The sequence below is a fragment of the Panthera pardus genome, unplaced genomic scaffold (assembly GCF_024362965.1).
Source record: "Panthera pardus isolate Hobbes unplaced genomic scaffold, ASM2436296v1 HiC_scaffold_15, whole genome shotgun sequence".
NCBI classification, from domain to species: Eukaryota; Metazoa; Chordata; class Mammalia; order Carnivora; family Felidae; genus Panthera; species Panthera pardus.
The window spans coordinates 22,328,576-22,342,782 of NW_026526710.1; the positions used below are offsets into that span (position 1 = coordinate 22,328,576).

General features: G+C 61.4%; 1 protein-coding gene across 4 annotated transcripts; it reads right to left on the reverse strand.

Moving 5' to 3' along the window:
- Positions 1–79: 79 nt before the first annotated feature.
- On the reverse strand, positions 80–7,981 carry SEPTIN5 (septin 5). 4 transcript variants are annotated; one of them, XM_019435621.2, is made up of 12 exons: positions 7,833–7,979; positions 7,689–7,699; positions 3,178–3,274; positions 2,985–3,071; positions 2,588–2,711; positions 2,366–2,500; positions 2,052–2,169; positions 1,818–1,919; positions 916–1,012; positions 695–830; positions 356–458; positions 80–254 (listed from the first exon to the last, which is right to left on the reverse strand). In XM_019435621.2, exons 1-12 carry the CDS (start codon positions 7,873–7,875, stop codon positions 198–200), a joined length of 1,110 nt encoding a protein of 369 aa, XP_019291166.1. In that variant the 5' UTR covers positions 7,876–7,979; the 3' UTR covers positions 80–197. The 4 variants fall into 4 exon arrangements, with proteins under 4 accessions (XP_019291166.1, XP_053758238.1, XP_019291165.1 ...); XM_053902263.1 differs by lacking the exons at positions 7,689–7,699; positions 7,833–7,979 and adding an exon at positions 6,419–6,628; XM_019435620.2 differs by lacking the exons at positions 7,689–7,699; positions 7,833–7,979 and adding an exon at positions 3,929–4,263.
- Between the last annotated feature and the right edge of the window lie 6,226 nt (positions 7,982–14,207).

The window sequence follows — 14,207 nt, forward strand, 5'->3', positions numbered from 1 at the left end:
CCTGCATCTCTGGGTCAGGTTGGGAATAGTCGGGAACAGTCCTGGTCTGGACCATTCCGGGACTGGGGTTGTGCCCAGGCCTGTTGGAGATCCAGATTTATTCCAGGGTGGAGTCCAGGCCAGTTGGGGTCCAGGGACGGGAAGGGCCAGCCTGGAAACTGGCAGTATATCCATGGCAATGTGGGGCTGGGTTGGGGTCACTGGTCCTGCATCTGCTGCTTCATCTTCTGCAGCATCTCCTGCATGCGCCTTAGCTGGAGGTGAGACGGGAATAGCAGAAGGTAGAGTGACAAACGTGATAGGAGGGGCTGGACCCCCACCTCCACCCCTTCTCCTCCCCTGTGGCCCCACTAACCTCCTCATCCTTCATCCTGATGAGCTTTTCTGTCTCAGCATCCGGGGTAGGCAGTGGTAGGATGGGGATGGGGCTCTCCATGCGGCTGTCCTGGGTCAGTTTGCTGTGGGGTGGACAAGAAGGACAGTTTGTCTGACCCCCAACACTACCGAGGCTCTGCCCTCCTGAGCTCCCACACCGTTGGGTCGGCTCTGGGAAGACAAGGTGCAGGGTGGGGGGCCTACTTGGGAGTCGGGGCAAAGTTCAGATCTGGGAAGGCAGCAAGGATCAGCCCTCTGTTAGGGAGCCTTGGCTGGGAACATGAGGTGCACGATCCAGGTCCGAGTCAGAGCTGCGCACCTGGTCATCTGCTGGATGCAGTGCGCGCGATAGTTCTCATAGTGCACGTCGCATGTCACGTCCTTGAGATCATGCATGTGTGTGCGGATCAGCATATTGCGAAGCTTCACAAAGTCGCAGTGTGCCTGGTTCTCCACTGTGGGGCAAGAGCGGGTGTTGGGTGGGTGCAGGCCCGGGGGAGCCACCCCACTCCCTCTGTCGCACCCCATGCCTGAACTCACCCTCCACGATCCCCCAGGGGTACAGTCGCCCCCGGACCCGTTGCCCCTTGGCCTCCACCACTGTGTTGCTGCCGATAACCGCGAAGGGCGCACTCTCCTGGGAAGGGCAGGTACAAGGGCTCGCGCCCAGTTAGTGTGAGTATGGGGTTAGTGGCTGAAGAGGGACATGGGCACTCGGCACCTGGTCGCTCCTCCAGTATCACTATCAACAGCCCCTCCCCAAAGAGATCCTGGAGTTGCCCAACCCTTGTGGCTTCTCTGAAGCCAGAGCTGGCATGGCTTATACCCGTGGCACAGGGTATGTGCCCAGCCGGGCATATCCTCCCCTTCTGACACCATCTCCCATCAGGAACTGCTCCATTCAGCTACCATCGCCATCCCTCCCTCCCCAGAGCTGAGCCCCTGCCTCCTGTTACTGATGCTGACTTAGGCTGGGGCCAAGGGCTCCACTCTGCTCTTGGCCCAGTGGCTGCCTATCCCGTGCCTTAGGCTTGGTTATTGCCACTCTAGATCCCGGGGCACCCAAAGCCACAACCATCCTCTGGAGCTCAGAATTCTGGGAGCCAGGGCACACACAGGCTTGTGGCCATCAGGCCAGACCCTTCTGCTCGTGACCCATTGGAAGAAGACTGAGGAGCAGGGTCAGGGTGGAGGCCTGGCCAGGACTGTGCCTTTGGGTCCTGGCAAGTGCTCCATGACACACTAACCACACGGGGCCCAAACTGCACAAGCCAGTGGGGACATGAGAGACTGTACCCCACCCCCACCCCCCCACCCCACCCCAGGTGGAGGGGCTCTACTGCCCAGACAAAAGACTCTTTCCCCCACCGGGTTGGACCTGGATGCTTGGTGCCATGTAAACTGACCTCCAGTTCCCTCCTCTGCCACCCCAGGCCGCTCACCTTCAGTTCCCGATCCTGCTGCTTGAAGTCCTCATCCTCGTCAGAGTCACATTCAGGGAACTGGTACACGTGGATCCCAAACTTGTCAATCTCCTCCCGGATCTGTGGCGGGGCAAGGGCTGTCAGATTTGAGGCTGGCCAGGGACCCGGGGCCAGGTGCGCTGGCACCCAGGATCAGCACACTTGGTGTTCTGGGTCCTGGAGACCTAGCCCAGGCCCAGTTGCCAGGCTCACCCGCTCCTTCAGCTTCCGGATCTCGCTGGGGACGAGACAGTCAGCTTTGGCGATGAGCGGCACAATGTTCACCTTCTCATGCAGAGCCTTCATGAAACCCACATCCACTGGCCGCAGCCTGCAGAGAGCATCCAGGGGTGGAGAGGGGCATGGTGCGGGTGGTGGGGGCACAGAGAGAGGGTGGGATGGGCTCAGGGAGGGCATGGTTGTGAGGGCACAGGCAGAAGATAAGCAGTGACAGGTGCAGCCAACGGGGAACCATGGAGGCGGGTCCCACCCCCCACCCTGAGCCTGTTCCCAGGACATTCACGCACCCGTGTCCAAAAGGGGAGATGAAGTAGAGGCAGCAGTGCACACGGTTGTCTTGGATGTTCTTGCGGTTGAGGCCACTCTCGTCACGAAAATACTGCTCAAACTGCTGGTCCACGTAGTCGGTGATGGGCTTCCAGCTGCAGGTAGGCAGGAGGGTCGGTGAGGCCAGAGGGGACACTGGACCAGCCTAGGCACAGACTGTTCCCCAGCCAGGCTCTCCTCACCACTCAGAGTTGTTGACAGCATCCCCGAAGCCCGGTGTGTCTACAATGGTGAGCTTCAGCTTGACCCCCTTCTCCTCAATGTCCACCGTGTGCTTCAGGATCTCTACGGTCTGGCTGATGCGCTCTGTGGGTGTCGGGGCATCGTTTGGAGGGGTCTCTCCAACTCTCAGACCCCACCCCCACTGGGCAGCCAGGACCCTTGTTCTCATCCATTCTAGCATTTAGCCCTGGCCTCATGGCCTCACTGTGGTCTGGGCCACTATTCCTGGACCCCGAACAGGAGAGACCCACGCTGTGGGGAGAGAGGAGCAGGGTCTGGACCCAGAAGGGACCCCTTTGAAGGGTCACACAGCAGAGGATGGGGAACCAATGCCAGGGCTGCATAGGGCCCACTCACCCTCAGCACTGAGCAGCTTCCGGTCCTTGTACAAGTCGGTCAGGAAGAGGCTGTGGACCAGCGTGGACTTCCCCAGGCCCGACTCACCTGCCAGCAGGTACAGTGAAAGAGTCAGGTTAAGTCTGGGACCCCTCTGACAAAGCCTAGCTGGCTATGGCCCAAGCCACCCCACCTGGGAGTCCAGCCCACTCACCCGCCACCATAAGCGTGAAATCGAAGCCCTTCTTCACAGACTTCCGGTGCACCTGATTGGGCAGTGTGGCGAAGCCCACGTACTGCTTGTCGATATCCTGGGGGGCAGGGGCAGGGCAAGTCAGGAGCAGGCTTGGATTCCTGGGGCAGTCTGATGCCCTGTTCCCTACCCGGCTCAGACATGGAGGCAACAGAGGGCAGAGTCCTCTGTGGGGGAGTTTCAATGGCAGAAATGGGGTGAGGGCCTGTGAGCAAAGACCTGGAGCTGGGAAGGCAGGTAAGGGGGTGACAGGCATCCTTGCCCCCACCTCAGTGAGGGGCTTTGCAGGGACCTGAGAATGTGTCTGTGTGTGTAGAGTTTAGGATGCCTGGCTGCAGCAGGCCTAGGCTGGGTCCTCCCTTGGGTGGTGGGCAGAGGGCACCAGGACCCAGACCCCTCACACACATCCAAGGCCCTCCATAGGCGGGAGAAGCCCCCTGGCCTCAATACTCACCCCTCCTGAGTGTACCAGGGGGTGGGAGGCCCCATCTGGCCACCATCCAGCCGCGGGGGTGGCTGGCTGCTGCTACCAAGGCGGAGCAAGGGCTATTTATAGACAGCGGCACCGAGCCTCCCCCACCCTCGGGGTCCCAGCGCCCAGTCAGGTGGACCCTGGCCCTGCAGGTCCCTGTCACGTCCCAGAGCCCTTGGGACCGGGACCCGGCAGGCACACACACGCTGACCCACATTCCACTCCCCTCTCCACACACACCTTGAGCCGCCTCTGGGCCTGGGTCCGCGGTGACAGCAGCTGCTCCACCAGGCGGTCCTGGGGCGCTGCCAGCGAGTCCATCGCTGCGTTTGGACCCCAGACCGGGTCAGACCCACAGGGGCAGGGCTTTCAGGAGGGACTTACAGGCGGTACTGCCCTGAAGCTCCGTTCTCGCCCCCGTTTTACAGAGGCAGGAATTGAGGCCCAGAGAAGGGACGTTGCCCACCCGCGGTGTTGCTGACCCCAGAGGCCACGCGTGCCATGCCTCTGCCAATGCGGACCCGCCCCAGCAGCGCGCGGTCTCAGCCACAGGCAGGCCCGGCTCCCGCACCGAACCAGAGGCGGGGCCTCGCGGGCGCTGGCAGGCGGGGCGGGCGGGGAACAAGACCGCCCCACCCGCACGGTCGCCGGGAAACAGTCGCTTGGAAATTGGGCCGCGGGAGGAGCCACCGGAAAGCTGCTTCGGAGGGCAGGGCCCAGCATAGGCGCGCATAGGCACGGAGGCGGAGTCCCGCTGCCGGACGGGTGGCCTCTGTCCGGGCGTCTCCACCACCCGGGTGGGAGGGTGGGGAAGCCAGGGCCCACCTAAGGGCCCTAGGGGGCGGGGTTTGTGGCCGCCCCGCGTCTCGCCCCCTCCAGGTGCAGCGCGGCTTTCACCCGCCAGAGGGCGCCGGGAGAACGCTCCAGGGACCTATGCGCACCCACGCGGGCAGCGGCCCCTCTCACTCCTTCTCTCCTCATAGAATTGGCCCGGAAACCTCCCGGCGGTGTCGTGGAGTCCTAACTATCCACGGCCACACCCCTCCTTGTACTCTCCCTCCCCCCTCGTATGTTATGTGTGTGTGATGGGAGCAGGAGTGTTCTGGACTGGTGTGGCCCTTCCAGACACGTGGGAACTGGGAGGGGGCAGAGCCCACCTCCCCAGCCTGGACCCACCTCCCCTTCGCCCGGGCTTGAAGGGGCTCAAGTGCTCAGTTAGAGCACCAGAGGCCTACCCACCCTACCTCCGGGAAACTTGGAAGCTGCAGCCAGCCAGCACTGGCCACAGCTGCCCCCAGACCACTTCTGCCAGCCAAAGTGGGGGGATGGTGTGTAGAGTCAACTTACCCCCTCCCCGTCATTTGTCTCCCTGTCAGCCTCCTCGCCTGCTCTGATCCACAAGACGGGCCCACGAGGGCTGGAAAGCTCAAGCCGGTATAGCTCTCACCCTCTGTGACCACCCCAGGGGCCACAGGCCTCTCCTGGGCACCAAACCCTTCCTCACCCCTCTCTCCGGGACCCTACCAGAATCGGAACCAGCCAGCCAGGCAGGAGGGAGGCTTGGAAAGGAGCTGCAACAAGAACAGACATACTTCTTGGACTGTGTATCAGTGGGGATAGGCGGCCCCCAGCTCTTCCCCACCCTGGTTCTCCCTTCTTGGCTCCCCTGGTTGAGGGGCCTCTGTCCATTTGTCCAGGCTCATGATGCTGCTGTGGGGCCTGGAGGCCCCTGGCACCTGGGGAGGAGGGGTGGGCCCACAGCTGGGAACAGGAGAGTCTTTCATCCAGAGGAGAGCAGGGGGAAGCCACAGGGCACCTCCCTCAGCTCTCCCAGCTGGGCCCTCAGTCCTTGCCCCGAGAAAGCCTCCACACTGGCCCCAGCCCTCTGCCATGTGGACCTGTAGGAAGTGTCTGGGCCAAGTCCCACCCAATCTCCACCTGTAGGTCCACTAGAGACGCAGCCCCTCAGCCTAGCCCCCCAGCCAGACAGGCTGGCATCTCAGGCTCAGGGCATCTCCAAGACAGACACACCTGGGTCTACGCCTTAGCACTTCACAGCTGGGTGTCTAATGGAGCTTGTCACTCTCAGACTGCCTCAGTTTCTCCACTGATAAGGCACAGCCTCTGGGGAGGCCCAGGTCAGAAGGGCAAGAGTCAGGAGGGTGACATGTCAGGAGGGAAAGGGTCTCACTCCCAGCTCCTGCCCCTGCACCCAAACTCACCCAGACAGGGCCTGTGGATTCCCTGGGGGAGCTCCAGGGAAGGGGCCCTGCCACCCCCTCTCTCTGGCCCATGAAGTACAACAAATATTTCTCAGGGCTTCCTGAGCTGTAGACACAGCTGCGCCCACCTCCTCCCGGTGCCTGAGACTCTCGAGGCATTTCCATTCTTAGAATCACTGGAGTCAGCTCTGGAAGCAGCCACCAGAGCCAATAGAGCCCCCATCACTGCCTGAGACAAGGTGGGGGCCAGAGGATGGGGGCACGGAGGGCCACCAGAGCACCCCCCACCCTCTTTCATAGTGTGGATAGACCAAAGCTCACCAACACCAAACAATATTAACGGTGAAACTACCATAGTCTTCCAGCCCCCCCCCCCCAGATCCTCGGGGAGCCTGTCCCAAAGACCTGGCTCCTTGGCTTTGTTCCTGGGGCTCCCCCTCCACCTGCATGGTGCCCTCTCCCTCTGGTCTGAGGGGTAGGGGACAGGTGAGGCTGGCTCCTAACTGACCTTGAAGGATGGGCAGACACAGGCCTGACGGGGCTCACACCTCAGCAGGAGGGAGTCCCTGGTGGTGCTAGGCAGCAGCTGCCTGGCCCAGTAACTCCAAGGCCCAGGAGAAGCTGTGGGGGCTGGTCTCCCGGGCCTTCTCTCTCTCTCCTTCAAACAATAGCCTGGCAGCATGTGTCCCTGCGTCTCAGGCATTGTCTGACCTGCCTTGATAGGAAGACAGCTCCTGGCCCGGGCTCCCTGGAGAGGCCCTTGCCAGCAGGTTGAGGTTGAGGGGCCCCTCCCCAAGAGCCTCACCTGTCCCAGGGTGGGGCGTGTCCCTGCCAGGAGACTGGCACCTGGCAGCCAGTGACTCCCAGCCCCCACCCCACCTGCTGGGCCGCACCCTGGGCCAGGACTTCGGGGTTCTACCCGGCATCTACCCGCTGTGTGAATGCCTATCTCTGACGAGGAGTGCCAAGGCCACCTTGGTGCCAGAGTTAGGCCAAGAAGATCCCCCAACATGACTGAGCTCAAGCCAGAAAGGCCTCCAGCAGGGCCCCAGAGCCCCCTGCCCATCTGGTTACCCACTCCCACCCCACTCTCAGGATCTCCCAGCTCTGTTTAACCCCAGCCTCAGCTGGGTTTCACAGTGGGTGCCCAGGTCAGCCTCCTGTCACGTCCTGCATTCCCTGAGTGGGGGCCAGGCCAGCCCCTGTGGGAGGCCACAAGCCTATTTGTACCCACTAGGTTGGAAGACCCATTCTGGGCACAGGGATGACTCAGACCAGGCCTTAGAGGCTCCCAGTCTGGGGAAGAGGCCTGGCCACAGATCAGCCCACTCGAATTGGTGTGTGGGGAGAAGAGGCATAAGATGCACAGGAGTGGGGTGGGGCTGCTTAGGGTCTAGGTGCTGGCTGGTGGATACAGACCCCTCCCCTAACCTGTGGCCTGCGGTGATGGTGGCCTCACTCAGGACCCCCAGCACGAGGCCTAAGGCCAGTTCGGGGAGGATACACTGGCACTGGACCACTGGGAGACACCCGGCCCATCCCCCCATCCTGGGAGGGGCACCCCGGCTGTAAGGGCCAGGGGTCAGGCCCCCAGGGGCCCAGTGCCCACTCCTCCCCTCTGTAGCCCCTGGCGCAGCGGCACTGCCCCAGCTGACAATGGGTTATCGCGACAGGGCGGGATGACGGCCGGCGGGGGCGGGGTCGCGCCTGGGCGCCGGCGGTGTTGGTGGCACAATGGGTGACAGCCGGCCGCGGGGGGAGCGGCGGCGCGCACGTACCTGCTTGTCCTCTGCGGGGTCGGGGTCGGGTCGGGGTCCGGGTCCGGGCCGGCGTGCGGGGGAGAGACGGAAAGACACGGTGAGAGGCGGGCGGGCGGCGGGGACAAAGGCGCGCGCGGGCGCGCGGGCAGGCGCCGGGCTCACCTGGGGTCGCCAGCTTGCTCTTGTACCGCAGGCCTGTGCTCATGGTGGCCGCCGGCGGGGGGGACGGGCGGCGGCGGGCGCGCGGGCGGGGCGCGGCGACGAGCGGCGGAGGCCGAGGCCAGGCTGCGGGGTGACCGGCCCCTCCGCGCCGCCGCCGCCCGCCCCGCCCGCGCGCCCGCCAGCCAATCGGCGCCCGCCGCGCCCACGCGCGACCCGGCGCGGCCGGCGGGGGCGGGGACCCAGGCGCCCCCCAACGGCCCCGCGCCCGCCGCCTCCGGGCGACGCCCTCGCTCACAGCCGCAGGCCAGCGCCCCGGGAACCCGGCGACGCCCACGCTGCCCCAGCCCACGGCAAGGCGGCTGCCCGACTCCCGCCACATCTCGCGTCTCCCGTGCCCAGGCCTGGACTCTGCCTGCCTCGCTCTCGAGGGACCCCAGTCGGTGCCTCAGCCTCTGACCTTCCCAACGTGTGGCTCTTCCGTAAGACCTTGCCCCCCAGGGACTGGCGGCCTCCTGCCAGCCGCTCCTCACCTCACCATGGACGACGGAGGTGCTGGCCTGTGGAGTCCTGCTCCTGGCCACAGCAGGAGAGGTGATGGTCACCCCACGGACCGCCGGATGCCCGGCGCAGGGCCGGTGCCCCAGCTTCCCTCCTGCAGCCTGTTCAGTGCTGTGCACACCTGCTCTGGGAGGAGACACCTAGGCAAGCTGCAAAGTCCAAGCCCCTGGGCAGTTGTCCCTCTTCTCTTTTTCTGGCTTATTTTCTGGGATTATTTCTAAAGAGTAACCGAGCTGACATCTGGGACAGGACGGACCGACCTCAAGCCTGCCTGCTCCCCCACTCCCCACCCCAGCTGTACACCCTCTGCTCTGCAGATGGCAGCCAGAACTGCTACCACCCTGAGAGTGGGGGCAGGGAGATCTCGGCCTCCTGTGCTAGAGGCCAGTCAGTGGCACTGAAGGCAGGGCCAGGGCCTGCACCCCATTTACAGATGGGGAAACTGAGGCCCCAGACCTTCAGTGATTGGCAAGATTCTCAAGCATGAGTGCCTCCTGTCTTCCGTCACTATCACACTCCCGAGTACCTTTGGCTTCCCTGGAGTGCTCTCAGATGTCATATCTGGAGTCTTCGGTCCCACAGAAAGGACAGGCAGACCTGTGGTCACCAGCTCCCCCAATGACAGCCCCCTTAGGAGGAAATGGCCTGCTGTACCTTCCACACTCAGGAAGCGCTCCTTTCTCCCTAGCCCCTCGTGTGCCCCTTGGTCCTCCTCCATCTCTGAATCACCAGCACCTAGCACAGAGTTGTTTGCTCAGAAAATGAAAAAGCCATGTAAGCAGCAGCATTGCTCTGCAAAATTCTGTGGCAAACGCCCATTTTCCCCTCCACTGGGACCTCCATGTAGTCCAGAGCTGTGGCCAGTGTGGGGACACTCCACCGCTCAGACCCCTCATCCAAAGCCTCAGGGCCAGATGTGTTTGGAATTCAGAATTTGTCATATATCTCATACAGTACATGATACCTCATTGGAGCCGGCTGCAGCTGCTGGTAACCAAACACATTAAGATGTTTGTAGTGGAGGGGTACCAGGGTAGCTCAGTAGGTTAAGCGTCCGACTTCAGCTCAGGTCATGATCTCTTGGTCTGTGAGTTCGAACCCCGTGCTGGGCTCTGTGCTAACAGCTCAGAGCCTGGAGCCTGCTTTGGATTCTGTGTCTCCCTCACTCTCTACCCGTCCCCCACTTGTATTCTGTCTCTGTCTCTCTCAAAAATAAATAAACATTAAAAAAAAAAAAACTTTTAAAGATGTTTGTAGTGAAATGAGGGGTATCCAGGTGGCCCAGTCGGTTCAGCGTCCAACTCTTGATTTTGGCTCAGGTTGTGATCTCACGGGTTTGTGCTCTGTGCTGACAGCATGGAGCCTGCTTGGGATTCTCACTCTCCCCCTCTCTCTCTGCCCGTCTCCCACTCACAATCTCTCTCTCTTAAAATAAACAAACAAACAAACAAACAAACATTTAAAAAAGGTGTTGGTAGTGAAGTGCGACTATTCACATGAACTGGAATTAATAAAGGCCATAACACATGGTTACACATCAGCCCAGGGCTGCCTTTGTTACAGAGTTTCGAACACTTTAAGTTTCAGAGCTTTGGGGGAATTTGGAATTGGGGATAAAGGAATGCAGCAGGGAGGGAACACTTGAAGTGATAGGCAGGACTTCTGAATCTTCCTCAGCTCCGACAGGCTTGGTGGAAACCCCATCTGAGGGGGCGTGAAGCTTTGCAAAATGGTTGAACTGGTCAGTGAAAACTGGCACTTGGACCTTTAGTATGAACTGACCCATGCAAGCCTGTGCTTGTGGGGACAAAGGAGGAGACAGGAACCTATCCTCGATGAGGCAGACATGTCTTTGCAAAGGGCTCTTTCTGGGCTCAGCGGGGAGGGGGCCTCCAGGAAGCCCTGGGTGTTGGCCTTGCCACAAGAGAGTCAGGAGTGTGGCCCTCCGGGAGGATTTCTGTGGCGGTGGATCCCCAGCCCGGGGCAAAGGGGCTGACTGGTATCCTGGAGACCACCATGGCAAAACCATGGTACCCCAAATAAGGACAGACAACATCACTGCCCTCCACACTGGGGACCTCCAGATGCAGAGCAGACACCTGGAGAACCGATCCGGGACCTCTGAGACCAGAGACCTCCACACCAGGGACCTGCCAAACGGTGACCTCAGACCAGAGATCCCCAGAGGAGAGACCCCCATACCAGAGACGCCTACACCAGAAATTCCATACCAGGGCTCCAAAGAGAAGAGACCTATAGAGCAGGGGCTCTAGATGAAGGATCTGCAGCAGAGAGACTCATAAAATAGGGACCCTCACTAGGGACCCCCGGAGCAAGGGGTACCCAGGTGAGGCATTCTGTGCCAGGAGAGACCCAGGGCTCCCACAAACAAGTCTGTCCCCATTTTTCCTATAAAGAAAGCCAATGGTCTTCCCCCACTCCCCCCCTGCATGAACATCTCAGGATGGCGTTGTCTATGGGCTCTGGCTCTGCTCTGGTCTGTGTCACTGGTGTCCTCCCGGGTGTGGCCCCCCAAGACGCACTCTTGCAGGAGATGAGGCAACTTGAACACGGTGAGCACCTTCAGTGGGCACACAGGGGCGCAGGCGTGTTGGGACAGGCGGCTGTCAGGGGCGCCGCCCCCCCCCCCCCCCCCCCCCCCCCGGCAGCCCTGCCCAGACAGAAGCCCTTTCCTTGGTATCTGGCTGGAATCCTTCAAGAGCATCTTTAAATAAACAAAGCACAGAGAAAAGTGAGCTCCTAAATACAAGTCACATTAACATAGATTTCCATGCAGAAGCACAGCAGAGCTTGGCCTTTAGGCCTTCCATAGGCCTCCTCAAAGCCCTGCTCAAGCCTGGGAGTTGTAGAGGCCCAGGGGCACAATCACCTGGGCGATGCCCACACTGCCCCGGACACTCACCCCCACCTCCCCAGCCCCCTGGCCCCAGGCTATAGTCTCCCTCTTGGGAATGGGCACACCAGGCCTATGCACACACCTGGGCAAGAGAAGCAGCATGGGGACCCTCTACTTGCCCTGAGGTCTGTACCCCCAAACCCCAGGGGTTCCCTCTGGCAAAGCTTGAAGGATTCCCTTCCAGCCCCTCTCACTTCTTTTTTTTCTTTAAAGTTTATTTACTTCTTTTGAGAGATACAGAGACAGTGCAAGTGGGGGAAGGGCAGAGAGAGAGAATCCAAGCAAGCTCCACCCCATCAGCACAGAGCCTGACAAGGGGCTCAAACCGACATAGCCGTGAGACCATGACCTGAGCCAAAAGCAAGAGTCAGACGCTTAACCAACTGAGCCACCCAGATGCCCCAGGCCCCTGCCACTTCTGAAGGGTTTTTTTTACCCCACTGGGGACACAGTGACCTTGTGGGGATGATCCCAGGGTCCTGTGTGACTGGGACAGAGGCAGGGAGAGCAGCACTGGGGTGGGTGGAGAGAGCCAGTCAGGCTGTCCTTGTTGTTGAAGGTGCCCTCCCGTCCCCCACCCCTTGCCACATGAGTGTCTATCTGGCCAAGAGCCCCTCAATTTGTCTAACACACTTAAACAGGGTGAGGTGAGGCCCTCCCCGCAAGGACACCTGTAGTAGGACAAGGGGTGAGGAGGGTGGGAGCCTCTGATAGGTGAAGGCTGGAGTCCAAGGGACCTGCACCCCCAAGCCCCCCCCAGACCATGCAGACAGTAGCCTCCAGATGGGACTGCACACTGCTGGGAAGAATGCTTCAGAACCAACAAATGACTGGACGGCAGCTCCCCTTACACATCTGGGGCCCTTCTGCCCTCTCCCTCCTACAGGCTGAGCCCAGGGCACCTCTGGCCCCTGCAATCTCTGTACCCTCCCCTGACAGGCGTCTCCTGGCAGCACAGTGCTGCTCCCTCAGCCTGAACATCCCCAGGAGCCCTCCCCACCACCTGCCTTCGACATACCAGTCAGTGCTTTTGATGTCCCGGGGCTGGGGCACTCAGGTTTGTTCTGAGGGTCAAGGGGATCATCCACATGATGAGGACCAGGGTTTCTCTCAGGCACAGAATTCCAAGAGCTCTGAAGGACGCTCCTGTCCCCGCTCCCTCCGCTCTTTGAGAGATTTCATGGTGGACATTTGTTTCCCTGTGTATAAGTGGCCTTATTTCTGCCACAAGAGCCCTGAGGGGTTGTCTGCAGGACACACCCCTGGGCCAGGGATCCATGAAGCCAGTGGCTGAACTGGGGGTCTGGGCAGTGGGGGTGCTGAGCACACTCCATAGGTCTTGGGAACATTCCCATGGGCTCTCTCAAGCTTTGCCCACACTGAGTACTGACCCCTCAGGGGATGTCCACAGTAATGGAGGGGTCCCCACCTGGTCAATCTCCCAGCACCCTTTGTCCAGCTGGCCTTCACCACGCTGCGGGGTGGTGGTGACAGGAAAGCAGGACAGAAGGAGGGATAGACCGTGTTTCCTCTGGGGCAGAGAAGATCCCCATGGGAAGGCTTCTCTGGGAAGGACTGCTGATCCCCAGACCCTGCAGGGCCAGCCCATGGGTTCTCCTGATAGGACAGGACGTCATCCTCTGCAGACATTTCCTGTCTGTGCACAGAGAAGGTGAGGACGAGGAGAGTGTTGCATCCATTGTAGACAGCCCTGGGTGTAGACAGCTCTGGGCATGTGACTGTGCTGGGGAAAAACGGAGGTAGGCCTGGGGGATACCCCAGGGGCTGTTTAAGGAGGGCGGGACACAAGAGCTAAGGCCAGGCCCAGTCACCAGGACCAGTGACCCTAAAGGCCCCCCTCAGCCTAGGGGGTGAGTGCTTCCCGAGAGCCCCCTGCTGATTTATGGTTCCCCAGGGTGGACAGAGTTATGGCTGCTAAGGCCTTCCTCCCTCCCTCTTCCTCCTCCCTGTTGGGGGTCGGTTGGGGTGGGGTGGCTCTCAGCTGGTTTCCAGATGGGCCTGATAGAAGGGGCATCTTGGGGTGGGAGGCCAGACACCCTGAGCAAAAGGACCTGGCCAGTGTCAGCTGGCCAGCCATAGCTGCCTTTGTCTCTCTCTGTGGTTGTCTCTGTCCTTGTCTCTGTCTCTGTCTCAGGCTCTGTCTCTGTCACATGCAGCCCCCCCTTCCCCGAGGCAGCCTGGGTGGGTGGGAGTGGGAGCCGGTGATTTATCGCCTGCTGCCTGTCTTCCATCGGAAACGCCGGGGGTGGGCGCAGACGGTGCAGTGAGCTATGGGCCCCCAGGGCCCCGCCACCCACCCCAATGTTGTTGCTCTGTCTGAGCGGCGGGTGCACACCCCCCCCCTCCAACGTGGCCAGGGCTTCGGGGGGCCCCCAGACCTTCCCAGGGCCTCGTCCACGCGGGCCCCACTCAAGTCTCCGCCCACCGAGGGGCCGCCCCCCTCCCCAGGCTCCCCTTCATCTCCCCAGGCAGGAGGGGGCCCACGAAGGACCCGCACACACTCCTCGCCCCCAGGTTGGTCGGGAGGTGGCGAAGCGTCTGTTCCACTCCCCCTGGGGGGCTCCCATTCCACCATCCCCACCGGCTTCTTCCTTCTAGTCGCCCTCCACGCCACCGGCCACCACGCAGCCGGCCACCACGCAGCCGCTCCTTCCAGCCCTGCCTCGGTGCACACAGCAGGGGCCCAATGTATGTTTACGGAGCAAACAGGCGGCAGGAGTGCGGCTGGGGCACCTGAGCTGACACTCCCTCCGCCTGGCGGAAGAAGTCCCTTATCTTCCCTGTTGATGGGCTGTCAGCGACCCCGGGGAGGGGAAGGGAGAGGAAGGTAAAGGAGGGGAAGGGTGTAGAGGGGGCGCGCTCACCCCTCCCTGTCAGTG

Coding starts and splice junctions, on each gene's coding strand:
- SEPTIN5 (XM_053902263.1), bottom strand. CDS start 6,613: ATGCCTGAGACGCAGGGACACATGCTGCCAGGCTATTGTTTGAAGGAG. Junction 3,072..3,177: donor TTTCACGCTTATGGTGGCGG/GTGAGTGGGCTG, acceptor ACCTGCTGGCAG/GTGAGTCGGGCCTGGGGAAG. Junction 1,013..1,817: donor AGCAGGATCGGGAACTGAAG/GTGAGCGGCCTG, acceptor TGCCCTTCCCAG/GAGAGTGCGCCCTTCGCGGT.